General features: G+C 41.7%; 2 protein-coding genes across 2 annotated transcripts in view; one reads left to right on the top strand and one right to left on the bottom strand.

The window, feature by feature from the left end:
* Positions 1 to 13,592, top strand: part of tspan33b (tetraspanin 33b) — a 60,908-nt gene extending 47,316 nt beyond the window's left edge. The window contains exons 7-8 of the mRNA XM_063196895.1: positions 7,619 to 7,780; positions 12,605 to 13,592. Coding sequence (XP_063052965.1) covers positions 7,619 to 7,780; positions 12,605 to 12,673 — 231 coding nt within the window. The 3' untranslated portion in view covers positions 12,674 to 13,592. The remainder of the gene's footprint in view (positions 1 to 7,618; positions 7,781 to 12,604) is intronic.
* Positions 13,593 to 16,632: 3,040 nt separating this feature from the next.
* ttc38 (tetratricopeptide repeat domain 38) overlaps positions 16,633 to 25,000 on the bottom strand; it is a 28,981-nt gene continuing 20,613 nt past the window's right edge. The window contains exons 11-14 of the mRNA XM_063196893.1: positions 24,586 to 24,751; positions 21,235 to 21,394; positions 18,047 to 18,120; positions 16,633 to 17,064 (exon numbers count right to left, since the gene is read on the bottom strand). Coding sequence (XP_063052963.1) covers positions 16,977 to 17,064; positions 18,047 to 18,120; positions 21,235 to 21,394; positions 24,586 to 24,751 — 488 coding nt within the window. The 3' untranslated portion in view covers positions 16,633 to 16,976. The remainder of the gene's footprint in view (positions 17,065 to 18,046; positions 18,121 to 21,234; positions 21,395 to 24,585; positions 24,752 to 25,000) is intronic.

Genomic DNA, 25,000 nt, shown 5'->3' with positions numbered 1-25,000 from the left:
GTAGTATCCTGGATGGGAGAAGTATGGTGAGAGATATGTGAGGGACACCCAAAGTTTATGGGTCAAGTGTATGGGTCTACATCCCAAAACGAAGGGGAAGGCAGTGTAATGGAATGACCATCACTAGGGTTATGGGTGTACTCTTATACTGTCATGCCAACAATCCTTCTGCTTTTAGTGTAGCTGTCATAGCACCAGATTGGTACTCCAGAGGGCCTGATTACGAGTCCCGTTTGAGTAACTATACTCCCCCAGTCATGGATGAGGTAAATGGATGTCGACCAATTCTATTCAAGTCAGTCAAGTCAAGTCAGCTTTTATTGTCACTTTCTTCACAATGCAAAAGTCATACACGGAAAATGAAATTCTGTTTTCTCTCTATACCATGCCATTCAGCTGAAACATCACCATGTAATACAATAATATAATATAATATAATATAATATAATATAATATAATATAATATAATATAATATAATATAATATAATATAATATAATATAATATAATATAATATAATATATAGGCCTACTCAGAGACTCAAAAGAATCAGCTAGAGCCATAATGCATACCAACATATAGCTACTGTGAAAAACACATAAATCAGATATAGGATGTGTGTGCGTGCAGGCAAGTGCATTGTGTATTGTGTAAATGTAAAAAACGAAAATATAAACTTCTTGGCAAAGGTAAAAATACTGCAGACAAAGAAATAAACAATTACACCAACCTCCCCAGTCCCTACACAACTATCGTGACGCATTCAGCAGCATTATACATTATACAGCAGCTTTATACAATTATACACTGTACAGTAAAAGTGAACTTTCCAATACTGAATAACATTTTGGAAAATGCAGTCCACCTACTCAAAGCACTGCCAGGGGATGATGCAGGCTAATCTCTTTCTCAGCTGGGTTTATGGATTCTGCATCCCTTCCTACAACCTGCCATTTCCCTGGGACAAACTGGGTGGGAAAAAAAACCTTTTTATGTTCTGTGTGCTTGAGAAAGGGAAAGAGTTTTGACAGTCTTGGCATCTTAAACACATGCCCCCCTTTCTAGCCAGGCAGCAAAATTGCCAATGGACACCAGCTCAGTAGGCAGCTCAATTGTCTGCGCCAGCTTGGCTTGTACTGCTTTCTCAAAGTCTGTCTCAATCAGATCATTCCTGTTTGTGCATAATAAAGAGAGAGAGAGAGAGAGAGAGAGAGAGAGAGAGAGAGAGAGAGAGAGAGAGAGAGAGAGAGAGAGAGAGAGAGAGAGAGAGAGGAGAGAGAGAGAGAGAGAGAGAGAGAGAGAGAGAGAGGGGGGAGAGAGAGAGAGAGAGAGTGTGTGTGTGTGTATGAGAGAGACAGACAGAGAGAGAGAGAGGGTTGAAACTGAGATGCACTTTCCACTTTACTGCCCAAAATGTTTCAACCTTCATAATGACAACAAAACAACTGGCCTACATCTTAGGCGAAGGACAATATTCAAGGATAGCTGCAAAATATGTTGCAGCATACCATATCCTGAGAGTGTGTGTGCGTGCGTAGAAAAAGTTCAGTGTAGTTCAGGGTGTACTGTTTGTCCCCACAACTTGACATAGGCCTACACAGTAGTCCTTCCAGACCTGTTGTTGTCGTCTGAGCGTGTAAGGATGGAGAGTGTGTGCTGCTTGGGGTAATGTCAGGACACCTTTTCACTATTCTCTGTGTGTTGTTGTCTTCTGAGCGTGTAAGGATCGAGAGTGTTTGCTGCTCGGGGTAATGTAAGGACACCTTTTCACTATTCTGTGTGTGGTGAAGGCTGACAGTTCCTTGGTGTGCCTGCTGCACAGCACTTGCTGTGTCAACACTTTTATATAAGTAATAGAAAAAGACAAAAATATCTCCATACATATCTAGGGTTTTGTAGGGAACGATGTACCCCAAAAATATATATATACCTGTACCTGTACATCCCAAACAACGCTTGGCTGCTTAAAGTGATACTGTCACATTTTTGGAAATAAGCTCATATTAAACCTCCACTTGAGTTAAATTATTGAGTTTTACCTTTCTCCTGTACTTCCTGCTGTTCTCTGAGTATGGCAGTGCAAATTTTACCTCCAAGCTAGCAGTTAGCATTGAGTCCTATGAGCAGGGCTTCGAACCGGTTCAAGGAACGAAAACGAAAACCAGGAACCTTTTGTATTTTACAGGGAACAGAAACGAAACCAGAAACGTTATTATTTTTTATGTTCTGGAACGGGAACACTTATTTAAAAATAGTGGTAACTGGTTAATACCGGTTAATACCGGTTAATACCGTTCCTCAAACAAAAAAAAAAGTCATTAATCCTGCGCATGTTACCATGACGGCTGAGGTTCAAGTCCTGTGTGACATCAGACATTCTCTGACTGAATGGAGAGAGAGCTGTAGATGACAAAGTCTTCACTCCACATCTTAATTAAGAGAAACCACTGTCATACAAAAGGACAGAGTTTGCATTGCATTATTGTAAGACATTGCAGGGAAGCGCGTGTAAAGCGCACCGACAATGTTCGGCGTTATTGGGCATCCATGGCCGCTTCAAATATGCACAAACTCACAATGTCCATCATACAGCAGTGCTCCCCATGACCCAAGTCAGCGTGGAGCGTACATTTTCATCATTGAACTTTATTCTCTGCTTCTCCGCTTAGGTCGTCCCTGAATGACAAAATTCTGGAGGATAATCTTTTCATCCGCTTGAATAAACAGTTTTGAATGTAGGCTGACTCATTAGCACTTCCGTCTTTCTTGGTTGACGTCAGTTAGGCCTATGGGAAGTAATCAGCTGACAGGAACGAAATTAACCGTTCCCGGGAACAATATTTTTTGGTTCTAACCGGTTCGGGAACGTCAATTTATTGGTGGAACTCAGAACCGGAAACGTTATTATTCCGTTTCTGTTCGGAACGGAACGTTTGGAAAAAAATAACGGTTCAAAGCCCTGCCTATGAGACCAGCGAGCCGCCAGCTGGTCTCATAGGACTCAATGTTAAATGCTCGCATGGAGGTAAAATTTGCACCGTCATACTCAGAGAACGGTTGAAAGTACAGAAAGTACAGGAGAAAGGTAAAACTCAATCATTTAAGTCAAGGGGAGGTGTAACATGAGCTTATTTCCAAAATGGGATAGTATCACTTTAATGTCCTGCTCCTTTCTGTTCGCTTTCCTTCCACCTCCAGTACCATAAGGAGGGCACCCTGGGGCCAACTAGGGTTTTATAATCAGATGTATAATTATGGCTATAGATCACATCGGAGACCAGGTGACCTGTGCTCTCTTATGCTGTCCCCTTGGGCACTTCATGACACGGATGAGATGAAGGGCAGCCATGCTCCAATGATTATGATTATGATCTTGATGTTATGACATTAGGCTATGTTACCATCACTTCCAGTGTATTTATTTAGGACTATTATTACTTTCTTTGTGTGTGTGTACGCGTGTGTGCATGTGTGTGTGCACTCTCACATGAACTCCGGACAATTGGTGCCATACAGCAGCCTCCAGAGCTGGTGTGTGAATGTGGGATTGTGTACTGTATATGTATGTGTATTTAGAAAGCGCTTTGGGTCAACCTCATGTGATACTGTTCTATATAAATACATGGTGTATTGTATAGCAGCCTATTGTATTGTACTGTATTGTATTGTATTGTATTGTATTGTATTGTATTGTATTGTATTGTATTGTATTGTATTGTATTGTATTGTATTTTATTGTATTAGGGAATTATGAATCACAAGGTTTCCGGTTTGAATCTCATATCCTCCCTGGTACCCCTGAGAGAGGCATTGAACCTCATATTGCTCCAGGCCTGACTTATACCCTGTTCCTAAATAACTGTAATTTGTTCGGACAAAAGTGTCAGCTTCAGTGCAATGTATGTAATGCAATGTAATGAAGAGGAGGTATGTAGGTGAGAAAGGTTCACTCGGGGTGGCTGTCCTGTCACCTTTCAGGCTGACCCAGCTAGACACGTCTACTTCATTAGCCAAGGGTCAGCAGGGATTATAACTAGGTCACAGACAGCCACCGTGACTAACCTTGTAGTCAGACTGGGGTCACAGACAGCCACTGCTACTAGCCTTGTTGTCAGACTGGGGTCACAAACAGCCACTGTGACTAACTTTGAAGTCAGACTGGGGTCACATGCCTCTTCCAAAATCAGCATCGTGTATTGATGTACATATTTATCAAAAAAGAGTACAAAGGAATTTCAGAGAACACAGAGGGTATCTGTAACAGAGGCCAGCTTGCTCAGCTCAATTACATTGATCCTGTGACCTGAGGTAGGGAGACAGCACAGGACACCATGAATAGCAGCCCTCTCTCTCTATACTGCACCATTAGAGACGCACTGTGTAATATTTTTAGTAGCTTATTTCTAAAAATCATGCTGCCCATTCACAAATGTTACCTTTTTTCACGAATACACCACCACCGCCATCAAATTCAAAGTATTAATTATGGGTAAATTGCACTTTTCATTCATGAAAAGCGGGATCTTGTCCATTGTCCGGCATTTTTAGATGCAAAACTTACTTTACTTTGGTCACACTAGTAAATATTAGTTCATTATCAAGTGAATATTCATGAAAAGATCAAATTTTGGTAATAAGCAATGCGCAGTATCAATGAACAGCATCGTTGCAATACCTACTCTGGCCACCAGAGGTTTCTCATTACCCCTCAACAACTCACCCAGATGTGAGAAATACAGTACAGTGTGTGGTCAGAACTAAATTAAGAGTGACATTTACTTACGACCCGTCACTGTTGGTTCTGCTAACCAGTTGTTGGAGATGTCAACTGTTTTAAGACACAGAAATTGCTGGTTTAACACTGGGCTTGGGGTGCTCAGAAGGGTCTCATGTAGGCCTACAGTAAGCTCCAGTAGGCTATGGATAAATGTTCAAGATACACAGCTCCAATGCCAGTTTCCAGCAATTTCTTTTTTCCTCCCATAAATGTGGCTCACAGGTCCAAATTGAACATACATGATTTGGTTTTTCCACACATTGGAGTCAGATAAGTGATGGTGATTCTGGCTAACTTGATGAGGCTGGTGATTTCGTAGCTGGTAATAGGTATGACTGTAGAGGTGATGCATTGCGTCTATCAGCCATATTAAGTTTTGTCGCAGAGCAGATCCAATAAGGCAGAGAGCAGCAAACAATTTGGGACGGGAACCCAGTGCTGATCTGTGAAGAATAAAAGGGATATATATCTCTGCCTTAGGCAGCTTTAGCTGAGAATTGGAAACCCAATCTTGTCGTGAGGTGGGGGGTCTGCTTATGTCATAGACACTTATGCTGTGCCAGAGCAAAACTGTATCATTCTCCGCTTAGGCATTTTCCGATTTCATCTCGGAAGGACTGCCTTGCTTAAATGCCCTTTAATATCAGATATAATTTTGAAGGATTTTTTTTTGGACCCTCACTGCTTTGCTTTTGGGTATACTACTGCCCCCTTCTGCTCAGCTTGCCCCCCACAAGTTAGTGAGTGCGTTGCAATATGCGACCTTGCCTCCTCCACTTGCTTCTCATCATGATGACATCACTGACAACAGCATTATATTTCAATATCTTGCAAAAGCTAAATTGTAGAGTCTTTTTCTCATTTGCAATTGGGATGGTGAATGAAAAACAGTCCCTCAAAAGTTGTTGTGGCTAGGCTGACAGCTGGGAAACTTTACGTTTTCTCCACGGAGGAGGGGCCAGGAGGCGGGACGAGGAGACAAGCGCAAGCGGAGGAGGCAAGGTCGCATATTAAAACGCACTCAGCGTCAACATCCTGTACTGCACGTATGGAAGCTGCTTGGCGGCAGGGATGGGCAACCTGCAGGGGCGTCGCCAGACCTATTTTACAGGGGCACGTGCCTGGGTATTGATTTGCTGTGCCCCGTTAGAATTTGGAATTTAGCTCAAGTTTAGCTAACAGAGTTATCAGAATGCGCACAAAATAGCGCACATCCACTTCTTGCAATAATATAATTCATTCACAAGCTTTTTAAAATAAATAACAGTAAAAAAACAGTTTTGCTTGCGCGCTTCGCGTGGTCACATTATCTCTCAGTGCCCTACTGTGACCCTGTATAGCATTAGATCAGCTAACGCCCCTGGCAACCTGGATTCAGAAGCTGCAATCCAGTGCCACATATTCCACAAGACCTGGACGTAATGGGGCGGTGGTAGCTCAGGAGGTAGAGGAGCCGTTCGGCAACCGAGGAGCCGTTTGCAGGTTCGAGCCCCGCTTGACCTGACTCCATCGCTGTGTCTTTGAGCAAGATACTTAACCCCAAGTTGCTCCTGGTGGCAGGGTGGTACCCTGCGTGGCAGCCACGGCCACGGGTGTGTGAATGTGAGTGTGAATGGGTGAATGTGAGGCAATGTAAAGCGCTTTGAGTGCTCGAAGGAGTGGAAAGGCGCTATATACGTAAATGCAGTCAATTTAAACTGTAAATTTTAGTTAGGACATTTTGCATAACTAAAACCGGCTCATTTGGAATAACTGACACTGTATTGTAGCTCCTGAAATCCAGGTTGCCCATCACTGCCTGGTGGGCATGTTGGTGATGCCTTCAGGAATCTATTTCAGGTTGATAACGCCAGACCCTTCCAAAAATGAATGGCGAGACATAGGCCAATATACTCTCTATGTAAGGACCATCTGATAACTGATAGACATGGTTGGTATTAAAATAAAGCTTTAAAGGTAGAGTATGTCATTTGTTTAGTAGTTTAGTATTTCCAGAATGTACCAAATGTTGTCTTTTTCATTCATTTTCACCACCACCATAAATTTCAAAGTATTCATTATGATTGGGAAAATGACACTTTCCTTACATGAAAAGGTGGGTCTTCTCCATGTCCTCCATTTTGAATTTCCAGAAATGGACATCTTTATCTGCGCAACTTACTGTGCTTTGGTTAGACCAGTTAAGTAAAGTACATATTCATGAAAGGATCAATAATTGCAATGCATACTCTGGCCACAATCCAAGATAATCACAATTCTACTCCTATCTTTGGCTCTGATGTTATATTTGTAGACACATATTAATTTCTTTAGGCTATACCTCCAGGGCTCTGTCTCCTACAGAAAGTATCTGGCAGTAGAGTTTAAACACTGGCTGGCTGGAGAGTTAAGTAACATAAATGCTGTTAATGATTGCCGATTTTAAGGAAATGTGTAGTTTTCTACATTTCATCATCAATAGGCTACTACTGTAACTATGTCCTGCCATAATACACTCAATAATGACAACCATGGCTCTAAATCGTCTGCCAACTGGCCAAATGGCCCTGAATTTCCCCCTGGGGATTAATAAAGTTACTCCACTCTACTCTACTCTACTCTACTCTAAATGCTGGTGAAATTTCAGTTCGGCTGGTAGAAAAGAATGCATACTAGCCACTTTGGCCCCTTAGTGAGTGTGTGTTTGGCTAGTGAGATTGACATCTACTATCATTTTAGCTGGTAATGAAAAAAAAAAGTTAATTTAGAGCCCTGATGACCACGACAACCTGTTGTTGCACGATTTGACTCACTGTTGCCTTTTGCTCTTCCATCATGGCGGCCGGGGTTGTTTACCTACCAGGCAGTGATCAACACCATGTGTGGCTTCGGGGCGCAGACCCAGAAGCACCTGGAGGCCAGTGCGTCTGTGTATGCGGTGGGCTGTGCCGAGCGGGCGGTCATGTGGATCGAGACCCATCTGCTGCTGGTGGGCTCGCTGGCCCTGGGCTTCGCTCTGCCACAGGTGATGAGATGCCCACATTACTTACACACACACACTCATTCTCTCTCTCTCTCTCTCTCTCTCTCTCTCTCTCTCTCTCTCTCTCTCTCTCTCTCTCTCTCTCTCTCTCTCTCTCTCTCTCTCTCACACACCCAACCATGCACAAACAAATGTTTCTTTCCACAAGCCATCAGATTCATCAACACACTGAAGAAAACCACATGAACATTCCAAGGCCACTGGAGGATATTCCATGGACATTTCTTTCACCATGCCGATGGCACTTTACTCTTGCACTTTGTATACAGCATCGCCACTTCACATACTTGTATGACCACTGATTGTACTTCTGGTGTGTGTGTGTGTGTGTGTGTGTGTGTGTGTGTGTGTGTGTGTGTGTGTGTGTGTGTGTGTGTGTGTGTGTGTGTGTGTGTGTGTGTGTGTGTGTGTGTGTGTGTGTGTGTGTGTTGTGCACCCACCACCATCACTCTCAAACCACATAGGCCCTATGGCCTATCGTTTTTTCTCTCTCTGTCTCACACCACTTTGTCAGTCTGTCTGCATGTCTCATCTCTCCAGGTGATGCCTACACTACACTCTCTCATTGTCTCTCATGTACACACGCACACACGCGCGTACGCACACACACGCGTACGCACACACACACACGTGCGTACACGCACACGCACACGCACACGCACACACACACTCCGAAATAATACAAATCACAAACAAACTCAAGCCAAGTACAAACAAATCACAAACGAACTCGAGTACATTGTAATGTTCTGTAGCGTGAGTCAGAAAGTACGCTCAACGAGGATTGCCTTGTATATTAGTTTACGTGATTGCAAACTGAGCAAGTGGGGTTTTGATATACAGTACTATATGTTGCATGTGCAAAATTCACATATGAAATATGCAAACACAGCTGGGCTGGCACTTCTAAAGTAGGTTAACGTAAATATACAGAGAGAGGCACATCTACAAAAGTTAAGTAAAAGAAAAATGTATCAGCTGTAAGAGATTCAGGCTTTTGTCATCACACAAATGTAAGTATCCATACATCTGGTAAACATCTGGTTGCCTACGTTGCAGACATAACAGAAAATGATGTACAGCTATATGTGTGTAGACGTGCTCATTCAGATGGACACACTCGAGATGCTTAAAGTGTAATGTATGCACTCAGTACAGCCCGCCTACAGCAAATGCATCTGAGTCAGAGTGTGAGTCTCTACAGGCAGATGTTCTGGAAGCTTAAGTGCCAACACACAGCCACTTCTTGGCTGCCTTTTTCACCTCTCTTGCGCACACACACACACACACACACACACACACACACACACACACACACACACACACACACACACACACACACACACACACACACACACACACACACACACACACACACACACACACACACACACACACACACACACAGCATGTCAGCATCAGCAGACATTAACAACAGCGGATGATGATGTGGGATCTTTAAATGTCTTTGGTTTATTTTCATGTGTAGGACTTAATGAGTATTGTTCACAATGGGTTGCAGAGGCAGGGAGATAGACTCATGTACAGAGAGGAGAGAGGAGAGGAGAGGGAGAGAGGAGAGGAGAGGAGAGGAAAGGAGGAGAGGAGGGGAGAGGAGGTGAAATGAAGAGAGGAGAGGAGAGGGGAGGACAGGGGAGGGGAGGCGAGAGGAAGAGACGAGTGGAGAGGAGAGGGAGAGGGAGAGGAGAGGCGAGAGGAGAGGAGAGGCAAGAGGAAGAGAGCAGATGAGAGGAGAGGAGAGGCAAGGAGAGGAAGAGAGCAGAGGCGAGAGGAAGAGAGGAGAGGCAAGAGGAGGAAAGGAGAGGAGAGGAGAGGAGAGGGAGAGGAGAGGCGAGAGGAGAGGAGAGGCAAGAGGAAGAGAGCAGATGAGAGGAGAGGAGAGGCAAGGAGAGGAAGAGAGCAGAGGCGAGAGGAAGAGAGGAGAAGAGAGGAGAGGAGAGGCAAGAGGAAGGGAGGAGAGTAGAGGAGAGGAGAGGAGAGGCAAGGAGAGGAGAGGCAAGGAGAGGAGAGTGGAGGAGAGAGAGAACAGAGGAGAAGGTGAGAGCAGAGTGGAGGACAGGGGAGAATAGGAGAGGCAAGAAGAAGATAGGAGAGGGGAGGGGAGGAGAGGACCCCCTGTAGTGCTACTCACATAGGCATGACAGGAGAACCCTGTAGTGAGCTAATGTGTCTGGCTGTAGAGGATGATCGACCTCATTCTGAAAATCCAGAACAACCCATCTGCACTCCCATATACCCTTCTCCCTTTCATATTGACTTTTAAAAAACCTATTTAGCCACCACACCTGTTACCAACACCCTATGCCCAACTGCCTGCAACACACACACACACACACACACACACACACACACACACACACACACACACACACACACACACACACACACACACACACACACACACACACACACACACACACACACACACACACACACACACACACACACCTACAAAGTAGAGAGCAGACAGAGAGAGAGAGAGGAATTGGACACACCTTGACACACACGCACACACACACAATCTTGTGGGAGAGTATCCTTCCCTCCCTCAACCTGTCTAGACATCAAGAGCCTACACTGTGACTAACCGATGATGCTGCCAAGACAATTGCATTATTATGCGAAAAGCCTTCACGTTGTCGAATTCTGATATTCAGCACACCAGCCGAGCCTTTCTGTTTCTTTTCCTCTTCCAACCTGTTTCCAGCCCTCCTGTTGCGAAGCGAGCAGCTTCTTAAAATAAAAAGCAACACGTAGAAAAAAAAAAATTCCGACAAAAACACCCACGCCTCATAAATCAAACAGCGCTCATGTACAAAAATTCATGAACACTTGGGTGACTACTGATCATGTGTATGATTTGAGCAATATTTGGAAACAACACGTGTTAATTTCACAAGCTGTCCAAAGTAATTACTCAGACTTCTAAGAAGAAACTGCTGGTTCCTGACTTGTGATTTTTTTTTCTTCCAAAAAGTTGTCAAACGGTTCTGTCCTTCATTGCCTTCACTGTGACTACTGGTGTTGAGAAGTGGTCACAACTGGTATGATATGAAAAAAGGAGCTCTTAATATTAAAACAGCTGTGACAACCTCTCAAAACTAGCAGAGAGAGAGAGAGAGAGAGAGAGAGAGAGAGAGAGAGAGAGAGAGAGAGAGAGAGAGAGAGAGAGAGAGAGAGAGAGAGAGAGAGAGAGAGAGAGACATACAGCTCAAGTAGTTCCTGAAAAGGCCATTCTGAATTCCCGCATTCGAGTAGTCATGGCTACCTGCCAAATTCCAGTGTACTGTAGGGACACATCAGTGCAAGACTCCTTGGGGAGCGTTAGGCAGGCAGGCAGGCCGGCCAAGGGAGGGTAGCATCTGAGCCAACACAGCAGCCGTGGCCCCTTGTCTCAAGTTGCTGCCTCCCACTTGCCGTCCTCCACCATTGCTGCTGTTGTGTGTTAGTGTGGCTGGTGGTTCCGTGCAGCAGCAGCAGTGGTGTAGATTGGCAGTGGCGGATGATATAATATTACACAAAGTTGGAGACGCGCTGAAGACGGTGGCTACAGTCCAGCTGGCGCAGCCATCAAATGTAGCCCTGTGTGTCTTCTCTATGCAGTAAATTTAGCAGAATTAGGTGCAGCAATTTGATGGTGTTAAATTCAACACTCCTAGTGTTGGTCTTACTCGCTGGGTGTTGAATTAACACTGTCAGACTGCCTGACTTTGAGTGTGTAGATGAGATGAGGCTTTTGGAGAGAGTCACGTCTTCCTCTTGGAGACGTTCCACACACGATAATGCTTGCAGAGGAAGAATGCTGCATAGCAGTCTTGATGTGATGAGCGGTACCACCTTTGCCTTCAGTAAAAGGCTCTAAAAGTCTTCTCTTAGCCTGGGAGCTGAGTCAAATCTCTGGCCTCAGTACCCAGAGACAATACTTGTAAACTGTACAATTTTTCAGCAGATTTTTTTTTTGTCCTGAATCTTTAAGTCTTATGTGTGGTTACTTTAATGCTATATACCTGCCTGCCTCAGTCTGGGCTAAAGCTGCTGTGTCAGCCAGAATACGTACAGAGTAGGGCTGTAACGATACACTCAACTCACGATTCGATTCATATCATTATTTTTTGACATATATGGTTTGATACACCCCACGATTTTTGAAATCTCTGACAACTATGATAGTTCATAAGTAGAATACGTTAGAAGAGGCTGCTGATAACAAAAAAAGTTTAAAAATACTAATGATGAGGATTTGAAGCACTATCGCATCATATCATGTGGTTGTTTTCTTGACTCAAAGGTAAGAAAACTTTGAAAGGGCGTATCACGATACTGCCTCCTTGCATTGCTATACAGTATAATGACTCTGTGTATCACGGTTCGATACAATATTGTTACAGCCCTAGTACAGAGCAATTCAAAGTTTGATCTCATCCAGCACCACAGCACTGACAAATGACTACTGTAGGCCTCCTACAGTACAAGTCCCACTCAATAATACAGTGATGGATGCACAACATTAAATATATAGGCTACACTAAATACGGTCTCAAATTATGGACAGAAGATCGTGTTTGCCTTTATGTGTTTCAGTCATTATATGCATTTCTGACTTGACTGGAGCTTACAGGTACTTGGGGTTTGTGTGTGTGTGGTGTAGGCCTTCACACCGAGTCCTATTCCCTTCAAAGACTTGAACAAAGAACATGCAGAATGCATTGAATATATTGTGCAAATGAGTCAGTTGCAATTTCAAATTCAATTTGATTTTAATTGACATGTTCTTATTTTTTACAGATTGCTGGAATTGTGCTTTCTCAGATCCTCATCTCCCAGATACAGAATGAGATCAGCTCATTCATATGATGCAGAACCCTTAAGGACAAAAGCAGCACTCACAAGGATGATATTCAGGGCAGTTACAGGCACGGTATTCTGGTTTCAAACAGAATATTGACAGCATTTTTTTCTGAAGTCCATAACACTCCATTTATACAGAGACTCTATAAGTATATACCGATCCAGTCTCTCTGATTTACATGCATGGAGCAACATTCTGCAATCTGAATATTCCGGAGCATGGCCACACATAAAGAGTTCATGCACAAACCGAATACTGCTACCATTCTGTTTAAAACCGGAGTACTGTCATGTAACTGCGCCCAACTAGATTAGGAGAAGACTTGTGTTACAGGAACTTGAAGACCCAGTCATTACACTGGGACTTCAAAAACTGTTGAAGAACAAACTCAACATACAACACAGACCAAACGATCAGCGGGCATACTGCTAATTATTTATTGGAACATTTGTGAATATTCAACAAGTTTATGATAAACACTTTTTTCCCACTTTTTTATTTGTCAGTTTATGTTCATTTGGTAATAAAGAATGTTTAATGTTTTAAAAGTCTCAGCTGTACACTGTCTCTTCTTGAGAGCTATGCTGGAATGTGTGAATTGTTTATCTCATCCAATTATACACTCAGTACCACATTTAACATGATGGAGAAGACGCTTTATCTTTTGAATGTGTTTGAACAGCTGCTTAGAGCTGACATGCAATTAAAGGTCTAGCCGTCATCACCACAGTTTGAAGAGTAGAAGACGTGTTCACTTTCTAGGAAAATGTACAAAATGTTGGCTCAATATTACAGGCAATTAACTCGAATCCATTGTTAAAATTCAGTCTAACATGCAATTTGTCTCTTCACATTATATGGTAATACAAAACATGCTTTATACAGTATTTCTTACATTATCATGTCAACTGAGATGAAGTGAACTTGTACAAACCCCAACTCCGATGAAGTTGGGACGTTTGGTAAACAGTGAATAAAATCAAAATGCTATCATTTTCAAAACATTCAATCTATTCATTAGATGGAGAATAGTGAAAAGACAACATATTAAGTGTTAAAACCGAGAAAAAATATTGTTTTGGGGGACATATGTACTCATTTCTAGTTTGATAAATCCAACACGTCTCAAAAGAGTTGGGACGGGGATCAGTGAAATTTAGTAAACATCCAAATAAGATAAAACAACAAAGAAGAACATTTCAAAATGAATTGTACTGACGGACAATAAAGGTGTCCAGGTATAAGATCATCACAGAGAGGCTGAGTCACTCAGAATTAAAGATGCAAAGGGAATAATTACCATAGTTATTACATACATTTTTGAATTCCCTTTGATTTACCACGATTGAGTGTATATAAGACATATTTTTGTTAATAAAATCATTGTATAGGTTCATGACATCATGAAATATATATTGGCTGTAGTCTCACTCTAATTCCTGGAGTGCTAGAGCTATTGAAAATTTACCATATTAAGAATGCTTAATGCATGAAAATGATACAGGGGTGTAACATTCTCCTAAGCACCTGAGCTCACTTGAAATAGACCCAGAAGACATGGGAAACTGTCCTTTGCTTACAGAAGTCAGCAGAAGTTGTAGAAGTCCATTCTTTTTGACAATAATAGAGCATTGCACATCCTGTGCTACAGTAAAAATGGACCATCCAACTTGTGTTAGTGCTAGCTTCAAAAGTCAGCCTCCATGATGGCATGCGGGTGCAGTAGTGCATTGGTTAAGATGTTCTCACTCATCTGTAGAGTTAAATACAGTGCTTATTGGTATAAATTGGTTTTAAACAGCATGAAAAGCCACTCATGCATTATATTTTGAAGGGAGATCTTCGATTACTGCCACATAGTAAGGTCAAATTGCATTCTCTACTATGTTTTAACAGTTTGGCTCCATCATAAGGACCAGCAGGTGATAAAATGGTGGGTTTTTGGTCAAGACCTGTCACACTGTAAGCACTACAGAAAGGAAAACATTGCAAAACATGACAAGGAATACACCCGCCATTTAAGCTGGTGAAATCATGTCCAAGATAGGAATTAACACTGTTTTTTATATAAAAATCATCTCATCGGTTAATGTATTTAACTGTTAAGTGTTGTCTTTTGTTTTGTTTTTAGTCTTCCTCGACATTTGCTGCCATTTATTGTCCCCGTCCCAACTCTTTTGAGACGTGTTGGATTTATCAAATTAGAAATGAGTACATATGTCCCCCAAAACAATATTTTTTCTCAGTTTTAACACTTAATATGTTGTCTTTTCACTATTCTCCATCTAATGAATAGATTGAATGTTTTGAAAATGATAGCATTTTGATTTTATTCACTGTTTACCAAACGTCCCAACTTCATCGGAGTTGGGGTTTGTACTATTGGTCTGTTCGGAGTAAGGGACATTTACACCACACTTTTGATACTGTAAATGTGCAGTTTAAAAAAATTGAGTCGAATTTCCTGATGATCTTGTCTTGCAGTATTTTACAAAGACTCAGATGACAAGTTACTAAACAACATTGTAATGCACTATGGATAAAGCCAATGCCTCGCTCCATACAGTAATAACAGTGAGGCATTGGCTATGTCTATTGTGGATTACAATGTTTAGTAACTTGTCATCTGACTCTTTTTAAAATACTAAAATACAATATCATCAGGAAATACTATGTATAATAAGATCTAAACGGTTGTGCGAAACCAAACTACATTTGTAGGGTTGAAAATCAATATTTTTAATTCACTAATCATGTTGTCTAATAGTGTCATACTGTCATAATATGTTGTCATACAGTATAGTTTACTTTTTGTTTGAGATATCCTTCCTGAACCATTTCTAAAAAAAAAAAAAAAAAAAAAGACTTTCTCACTTTTCTATGACTGACAGTCATTGTTTGCACAAACATGGAATCATTCATGTGGGTTTTACGCATGCATGAATATGATGGACATCTTGCACAGGTGGCGATAATTAAAAAAAAACACAAACATATGAAACATTATTCAAGTGAATATTCAAAAGGTGTCCACACATGCCAATTACTATTGATTGCCACACATGGAAGTTACTTTGGATTTGCCTCTATGACTTTAAAACGACCTTTCTGTTAAAACATATGCAATGGCTGACACATTGCAGGCTTATTCCTGCTATACTTTATTTGTTCCATCCGATTCACTGAACCAACTGACAACTACCACAACTGTTCAGATTGGCGGATGGATGACCAGATTTCTGATCAAAGCACAGGGACCGTTTTAAAGTTTTCAAGCTGTTTTGATCATCTCTGCAAATAAGGAACTGCAAAATGTTGTGCAGTACATGGTGTCCCATGGCATAGAGTACACCTGTTCATCCACGTCAAAAAGATTTTAGGCTATGAGTATTGGCTAAGTTAAAATTGGCCCCAACAAAACCTGTCAAACCAACATGATTAAAGTAGACATAGCATTGACTATCTCAGGAAACACTGCACTCTGCTAAGGTGCATGGTGTACTGCATACAGTAGCTGGTCTCCTGATATACAGCCAGACTATTCACCACCTTTCCTTTGCTTGAACACTTTATAATGGGAAAAAAATAGTTTGAAAAGGTTTCAGGCAGGAACTCAGGCAGATAGAAAGTTGTGGCCTTAGGAGATGATGATCTGGGGAATACATGGACCGTGGGGGAAAAAAAGATTTTTTTCAGGTTTTTGGAAAGAGTCTTTCTAAAACACAGCTACAATCTTATCAGGGAATACAGCTTTGGACATGAGACAGGTTACCTGAATAGGCAGTTACACGAAGCTAGAGAAAGCAGAGAATGCGCACACATCAGTGGCACAGGTGCTGGACAAAATAAAATAACTGAAGTAAATGATGAATGTCCCCAACATTGTTTAACAGTTAACACTGTTAAAACCTCAGGAGGACTAAGGTCCGAAACGTCGTGCCATTAAAACAACTGGGGGCATTAACAGTGTTGCGGACATTTATCATTTAATTCAGCTACACACAGCTGACAGAGCTAAGACCATCAAGACCATGGGTGCGTTCCAATATGCAACCTTGCGTCCTCCACTTGTGCTTGTGGCAATTAAGTTTCCCCGCGGTCAGCCTAGCCAAAACAATTTTGGGGGGGACTATTCTTCATTCATCATCTAGTTTGTAAATGAGAAAATTACTTTACAACTGAGCTTTTGCGAGATATTGAAATATAATGCTGTTGTCAGTGATGCAGTATTACTTCCTGGTACGAGGCCATAAGCACAAGTGGGGGACGCAAGGTTGCATATTGGAACGCACCCCTTATCGTCACTCATTAAACATGCAAAGCAGCAAACTTCTGCATCATTCGGTCGGTCAGGAGGGACCCGGGTCTCAGCGCATTTCGCTCCACCAGTAGAGACCTGTTTGGAGAGATGGGTATTATATAATTGATGGGACGGGCTGAATTACACAAGATGAATCTGTTGAGTGCAATCATGATGACGCAGTTAAGATTTCTGATTCCCCAAGTGGTTGATCTCTGATTATAGCCAAAACCTTTCATTTGTAAGATGGAAACCATGCGAACAAGATACATTCATGTACATATAGTTAATCTCTCTTTGATGCCAATGGACTATATGCTATATTTCAGATTAAGAGACAGAAGTATATGGCCGTCCCAAGCAATCCAGCATATTGAAGCTCTTAATATCTCTGATATGTGGATGTGTGGGTATGTGAATGATGAATGGCAAATGTCATAGATTAATATACGGCACATTTAATGGATTCAAGAGTCCACACAGCAAGTAGGCTCTACTCATATTTTTCCCTAATCGGCTTGAAATGACCAGCCAAGACACATAATGTATCTTAACTCAGCAAAATGCTTAAGAACTGATAAGACTTAATTAGCGACACATTTTCATAGATTCATATATTCTTCGAATGGCTCTTTTAGAATTTGCAAGTTGTTCATGCAGTATTTGATTAGATTTTAGATTAGATTAGATCCAACGTTATTGTCCTTACACAATTAAGGCTAAAGCATAACAAAATGCAGATAAGCATCTAATCAGAAGTGCAAATAGCAAAAGTGCCCATGTACATATTGGAGTACAAAGTGGAATAATGTTGAAACAAAAAGTATTTTGCAAGTGCACTTTGCCCTGCCTCTGTTAATGACAAATAAACATTAGACATGGCCGGGTCATAATTAATTCTAGCCATGCTTCACAAACAAGGAGAGGAACGTGTAATATTACAGTCTGTTCAGCTGAAATAACGACAATCTTTAAAGACAGAACATTGAAATACAGACAACACGATTGCGACCTTTAAAACTACACCAGGCTGTCTGTGTAGGAGCCTTTTTCATTCGAGAGAGTGGATGAGTTTTACCTTGCATACTTCTGATGGTGTTTGTCCTCAGACTTGATGGCGGCATGAATGAGAAGCTGAGTGAACACATCTCTCTGCAGACACAAAAAGACGACTCGATGCATCAGACAGTGTCAGTGGTGTTTAACATTCATGCTTTCTTACAGTCGGCTGTTTTTTGAAAAATAAAAACTTTTTTATTTGCTTTCATGGCTGTTGTGCCCAAGGACCCAAACTCCATGGCCTGAGAGAAGACTCGGGGTAAACTAGTTCTCTCGGCCTGATTGCTACAGCTACACTGCCACATGAATTTCATTATTTTTGCAGTGACTGAAGTTTTTACCGTGAACTATAAAGCTATAGCACAGCTCGGCATGGAAAGTTACTAAACCTCCCTGCTGAAGCCTCAAAGAGATTCGCTACCGATTGAGCGAGAGGCAACAATTTTTTGTACACATGATAGTGTTATCTCCCCATCATTCAAGAAGATGAGGGTTTCAGACAAGGTCTATCACGACCTTGGGTTACACAAAAAAAAAGAAAAGAAAAAAAAAGCTTTTGAATAAGTTTTGAATTTTTGTGACATGGCTGTGACATAGAACTGAACATGGATCTTTGGTAATCTACCACCTTTAGCATAGTCATGTTGCTTCACTGCCACAACAAAAGCCTGATCTGTCACTTATTGAAGTTGACTTACGGATGAAGACAGACAGACCCAGACAGAATATTACAACTCTCTACGTGCCTATTGGTAATTCCAGACAGAGGAGGTAGCAGTTCATTTTCAGATTCACTTCAGAACACAAACACCTACGGATCATGAATAAATAAATAAAAGAAAAAGAAAAAGAAAAAAAAATCAAGTTATAAACAAGTTTTGTGTCGCAGGCAGGCAGGCAGGCAGGCAGGCAGAGGCTTCTTTTTCAAAACCAATGTGTCTGCCTGCCAGCACACCTTTTATTTCTTTAATTCGTCTAGACATCAGGAGGCACAATGAGGACTCCGATGAAGACATCCTTCCTGCCATCACAGCCTGTGCCGTCTAACCCTGAAGCACGACATGTTTGACTCCATAAATCTCTTTATTAGCACCAGCCCTCCTAGGATAGATGAGCAACAGTGAGACACACACAGAAGAGTCTCAAATCCCACACATCATTAATATTTGCTAAGCGGACCGGGCGGGCATTGACAGTTTTATAAAGGCACATCCATAAAAGCCTACATTCGATGTGATTTTATTAGTGGCACTCTCATGACGGTTGGTGCTTTCTAATTTTACGCTCCTCTATTTTAATTCCTATGTCTTTCAAATATCTATTTTATATGTCTTAATCTATGTTTGATTGAGCACACACTTACTGTAAGTGAGCTGAATCTGCTTTGTAAACATTGCCTACATTGTTTTCCACAGTGTGGATGTTTCCTGGTCACTTTCATTTGGAAATTGAATATTTCTTTAACACAATTTTATCTTCACCCATGTAAGTCCACAACTAGTAATTGTGTAACTACTGCATGGCTAATGTTAGCTAAATATTAAAACAACAGTTGTGGCATGTTCCAAACTCTGCACTATGCACTGAGGTTGAGTGTACTTTCTGCCCTCAGAAAAATTTGAGGATGACGTGCCATTCCAAATCACATTCTGTCTCTTACACTTAACGTAAATGACTGTTGTCGTGTGTCAGAGTTTACCAAATTGCCAAAATACAAATCACAAACAATGTTCGTTTTGTTGACAATTATTTTTGGGTTAACCCTGTCTCTTATACAGCTCCAGGCCACTTTATTAGAATAGCATGATAAAGTTGATTTATTTCCATAATTCCATCAATAATGTTAAACTGTCATGGATAATAGATTCATGGCCCAGTTTTTTTAAACTATTCCAATCATTAAATTGTTCATTTTTACATATTTTGGTCTTCCAGCTCAAAAAACCCATGAATTGGGGAATTCACATCATTAGAATATTGTAATAAAATCACAATTTTCTTCATCAAAATTTGTTTCACATCAGTGCACATCAAATCAGTTGAAATTTGGTACTTTCTACACAACATGCAATGTTCAATACTTGGTTAGGACTCTCTCTGTCTTAATATTATTAATAATAACGGCCATGATGCGTTTAACATTGAAGTCAATGGCAGAAATAAATCACCAGAATTCATTGAAAATGAATGGGGTTTTATTTCTGGTGAGTTAGAATTAAACTGGTGAGTTAACACCAAAACGTAGCATGGGTATCTACGGGTATATTGAAGAGTGAAGTGTGGGACACCAGGTCAACAAACAAGAACAGCTGACGGCAAAGCATCAAGGATATCTGGCCTTCCATTACTCCCATGCACTGTTTCTGCCATTGACTTCAATGTTAAACGCATCATGGCCGTTATTAAGACAGAGAGAGTCCTAACCAAGTATTGAACATTGCATGTTATGTAGAAAGTACCAAATTTCAACTGATTTGATGTGCACTGATGTGAAACGAATTTTGATGAAGAAAATTGTGATTTTATTACAATATTCTAATAATGCGAATTTCCCAATTCATGGGTTTTTTTGAGCTGGAAGGCCAAATTATGTAAAAAGAAAAACTTGAATGATTGGAATAGTTAAACAACTGGGCCATGCATCTACAATCCATGACACTTTAACATTATTGATGGAATTATGGAAATAAATAAACTTTTTCATGCTATTCTAATAAAGTGGCCTGGAGCTGTACACACAGCGATTGTCTTTAGAATCAAAACTGTCCTGTTATTACGGAGAATCAGCGTAACAAACATGGTGGCCATTGATTGTGAAAAAGTGCACTTCACTCCACACTTCGAAAAACGGCCGTTTTGAGGGCATAATACGGGCACTTAGAGTGCAGTTGATTTCGCCACAATTAGAAATAGAACTCCGTACGTACCCAAACACAGTGTGGAAAGGGCTAAAAGTGTGGATATTGGAACACGGAGACAAACATTAACCACAGTGTGGCAAAATACAATTCGCACAGTTACACCATGTTGAGGAAAACTCTAGCACACGTCCAAATTTGGCTTTCTGCTCTACTCCATGTGGATCAGTAATTTAGCATTCAAATAACCGAAGTAATATGGGGAATATGGATTTCTACACATTGTCTGCTTATTATAATAATACCTTCATCCCTCTACCTCAATTTTCCTGCCAGGTGGCTGACTCACCTGTGCGTCGCTGCCCCCTATATCATTGAAGCGGTATCGCAGGGGCTGGAGGAGCTCCACCACTCGGCCATAGTTGCCCTGGTCGTACTCCACAAGCGCCTGGCACATGGGCAGCCCCAGGCCCCCTGCCAGCTGGTACTGGTGGTGCTCCTCTGGGTCTCTGGGTACACAATTGGACATCACACACAACACAACACACGCCACATGAGGCAGAGATTAGAGGAAACACAAACACATATGCATAGTAAACAATGAAGCACACACACAAACATATGCATGCATGCACATGCACATTCAAACACACACACGTCAAGCAAGGATGTACACATACACACACAGAGATGTATATGCACAGGCAAAAACACAGCCACAGCCTGAGCCAGAGGCAAAAACACAGAGGGAGAGAGAGAGAGAGAGAGAGAGAGAGAGAGAGAGAGAGAGAGAGAGAGAGAGAGAGAGAGAGAGAGAGAGAGAGAGAGAGAGAGAGAGAGAGAGAGAGAGAGAGAGAGAGAGAGAGGCACACATGTATTAAGAGATAGGCCTACGCATATACACACTAAACTGTATTTCTGAAAAACCTTTCTTTGCCTTGACAAACCCTTTTGCCTTCTGGGGGAAAACAGCATTACTTTACAATAGATAGAAAGAGGTTAAAAAGAAAACTCAAGATTTCCCCCCCCCTTTTTAAGACGGATGAAAAAAAATCAAAGCTGTAATATCACCTGAGCATTTCAAGAACCACCGTGTCTTTCTCGTGATGAATATGTCTCAAAACACACACTCTAGTATGGTGAGAGTAAAAGCCTGAGGAGGATTCTCATTGCTGTTATGCGGTGCTTCAGAAACACTTTCGGCTGGAAGGAATTTTCGGCTAAGAAGATTTATTTATTAAAAAAAAAATAAAGCGCACCCACTCTGCATAATCAAGGTGTAGCACGTCTAGCACTCCCAGTATACACATTTCCACATAAACATATCTGTAAAGCAGACTGCTGTGAATGGCAGGGTTGCTGGTTGTCTGTACCATATGTGTATTTGTCTATAAGAAAGACAGCGTTGTTGTGAATGACTGTGTGTATGTGTCTGTGTCTTTATACGACAGAAATGAATGGCTGTGTAGCTGTGCATATGTGTAGCCTACCGTATGTGTCTTTATAAAACATTCTGTTTTGAATTGCTGTACAGCTGTGTGTATGTGTATGTATGTCTAGAAAACAACCAGTGTTGTTGTGAATGACAACCCAGCCTTTCACAACAAGAATCTGTTTAAAAGAGTCATACATAGATGTAAGCTGTGTGTTTGTACGTATATGCTTCTATAAACACTCTCTGTGAATGGCTGTGTTGCGTCTACCATATGTGTAGGCTACATGTCTCTAAAACAGAATGCGTTGTTGTGAGTAAATGTATGGGTACATATAAGTACCTACAGAACGGACTGTGTTTCTCTGTGTTGCTGTGAGTACATATGCACATGTTGAAGAAACAGACTGTATTGTTGTGATTGTGCGTGTGTGTATATATAGTATGTCTCTACAAACACTGTGTTTTTGCGAATGGCTGTGCTGCTCTGTGTGTGTGTTTGTGTGTGTGGTATGTCTATAAAACACTGTATTGTTGTGAATGGCTGTGCTGCTGCTGCTGTGTGTGTATATGTATCTAGGAAACACTGTTGTTGTGAATGGCTTTGCTGCTGTGTGTGTGTTTGTGTACCTGTATATGCCTCTTGAAACACTGTGTTGTTGTGAATGGTTGTGTGTGTGTGTGTGTGTGTGTGTGTGTGTGTGTGTGTGTGTGTGTGTGTGTGTGTGTGTGTGTGTGTGTGTGTGTGTGTGTGTGTGTGTGTGTGTGTGTGTGTGTGTGTGTGTGTGTGTGTGTGTGTGTGTGTGTGTGTGTGTGTTGCTGTGTGTATTTGTAGGCTGTGTCTCTATACACTATGTTGTTGTGAATGGTTGTGCTGCTGTGTGTGTGTATATGTCTCTATAAAACAGTATGCTGTTGTGAATGACTGTGTTGGTGTAAGTGTGTATTTGTAGGCTATGTCTCTATAAAACAGTATGCTGTTGTGAATGACTGTGTTGGTGTGAGTGTGTATTTGTAGGCTGTGTCTCAATAAAACAGTATGTTGTTGTGAATGACTGTGTTGGTGTATTTGTAGGCTACAGTATATGTCTCAATAAAACAGTATGTCGTTTTGAATGGCTGTGTTGTGATGCTGCAACTGCAGCGGCCTTTGCTGCTAGACAAACAGTAAAAAAAAAAAGAAAATGAAAAAAGCACAGGTTTTATTGCCAGTGCTGAGAAAGTGGACAAGCTGCTTGCTTTGCCGGGGGAATACACACAGGTTACGCAATTCTCACAGACATGACCTGTTCTTGCGCTCTTTAAGTTCTTTCCAGTGTTCCTGACCCACTTAGGGATCCAAGAGAGCCTTACTGGATAGACAGTCAGGAGGGAAAAAATGGTACGTACGCACTCACACAGGAGTGGTGCATGCATGCATTTCTTTTCTGCATAATGAAGTGTGTGTGCGTGTGCGTGTGTGTGTGTGTATGTAAGTGTGTCTGTGTGTGTGTGCGTGTGTAAGTGTGTGTGTATGTGTGTATGTGTGTGTGTGTGTGTGTGTGTGTGTGTGTGTGTGTGTGTGTGTGTGTGTGTGTGTGTGTGTGTGAGAGAGAGTGTGAGTGTGTCTGTTCGGTTCTGTTCTTGAGAAGGTGTGCGTTTGCATGAATGCACGTTGTCTACCCATATGGAAATTTGCATACACAAGGGCAGACATTCGCTGCATAATGTTGAATCCCGCGGGCTTCGCTGAGTGGTGGGATTTGAGGAGGTGTTTACAACATCATTCTTTACACCTATGCGAGAGGCTAAGTAGAGGTGAGCATAAAATGTATGCAAGTGAAAGGACAAGTAGATGTAAACCTGTTAAGAGTACGGGCAAAGCTGTAGTTGTTGACATATATTATGAGTGTGTGAACATGTACGTATATGTGTGTGTGTGCGTGCGTGTGGGGAATGTGTGTGTGCGTGTGCGTGTGGGGAATGTGTGTGTGTATGTGTGTGTGTGTGCCTCTCTCTCCTTGTGTGTGTGTGAGTGACTCTCTCTCCTTGTTTGTGTGTGTGTGTGTGTGTGTGTGTGTTGGCCCTCAAGTTTGTCCACAACGGCTTCTTCTACCTGGGCTACCAGACGCAGATGAGGGACTCAGCCGCCAGAGTACTGCCCTACTATAAACCACACATGTCACTCTCCAGGTCTCTCTGTGTGTGTGTGTGTGTGTGTGTGTGTGTGTGTGTGTGTGTGTGTGTGTGTGTGTGTGTGTGTGTGTGTGTGTGTGTGTGTAGTCTCACCGTGCTCGCTCCCTCAGGCTGTCCAGCAGACGCTGTGTGCAGTCCGAGCTAGTGCCCCCTAGCGTCACCATGAGGAAGTGCAGGTCGTTGAAAAGGAGTGTATGGTCTTCACAGTGAGGCTCGATAACCTGCAGCATCTCCCGCCAGCGATCCTTCACACTCACACCTGGGTGACACACACATGGAGATACATATTGTACAATCTGATGACACTATGCATGTTTATTGGCATGTGTATGTGTGTGTTGTGGTGTTTGAGGGAAGGGGAGATAGTGTATAGGATAGTTAACAAAGATTGGAATAAAGAAAAAGTGCAAACAAAGAAAGAAAGAAAAAAGAAAGAAAGAAGTAAGAAAGAAAGCAAGAGATAGAAAGAAAGAAAGAAAGAAAGAAAGAAAGAAAGAAAGAAAGAAAG

Source organism: Engraulis encrasicolus, chromosome 4, assembly GCF_034702125.1.
Source record: "Engraulis encrasicolus isolate BLACKSEA-1 chromosome 4, IST_EnEncr_1.0, whole genome shotgun sequence".
NCBI classification, from domain to species: domain Eukaryota; kingdom Metazoa; phylum Chordata; class Actinopteri; order Clupeiformes; family Engraulidae; genus Engraulis; species Engraulis encrasicolus.
Note: the sequence above shows the minus strand (reverse complement) of the source record. Positions and strands in the feature narration are given on the sequence as shown.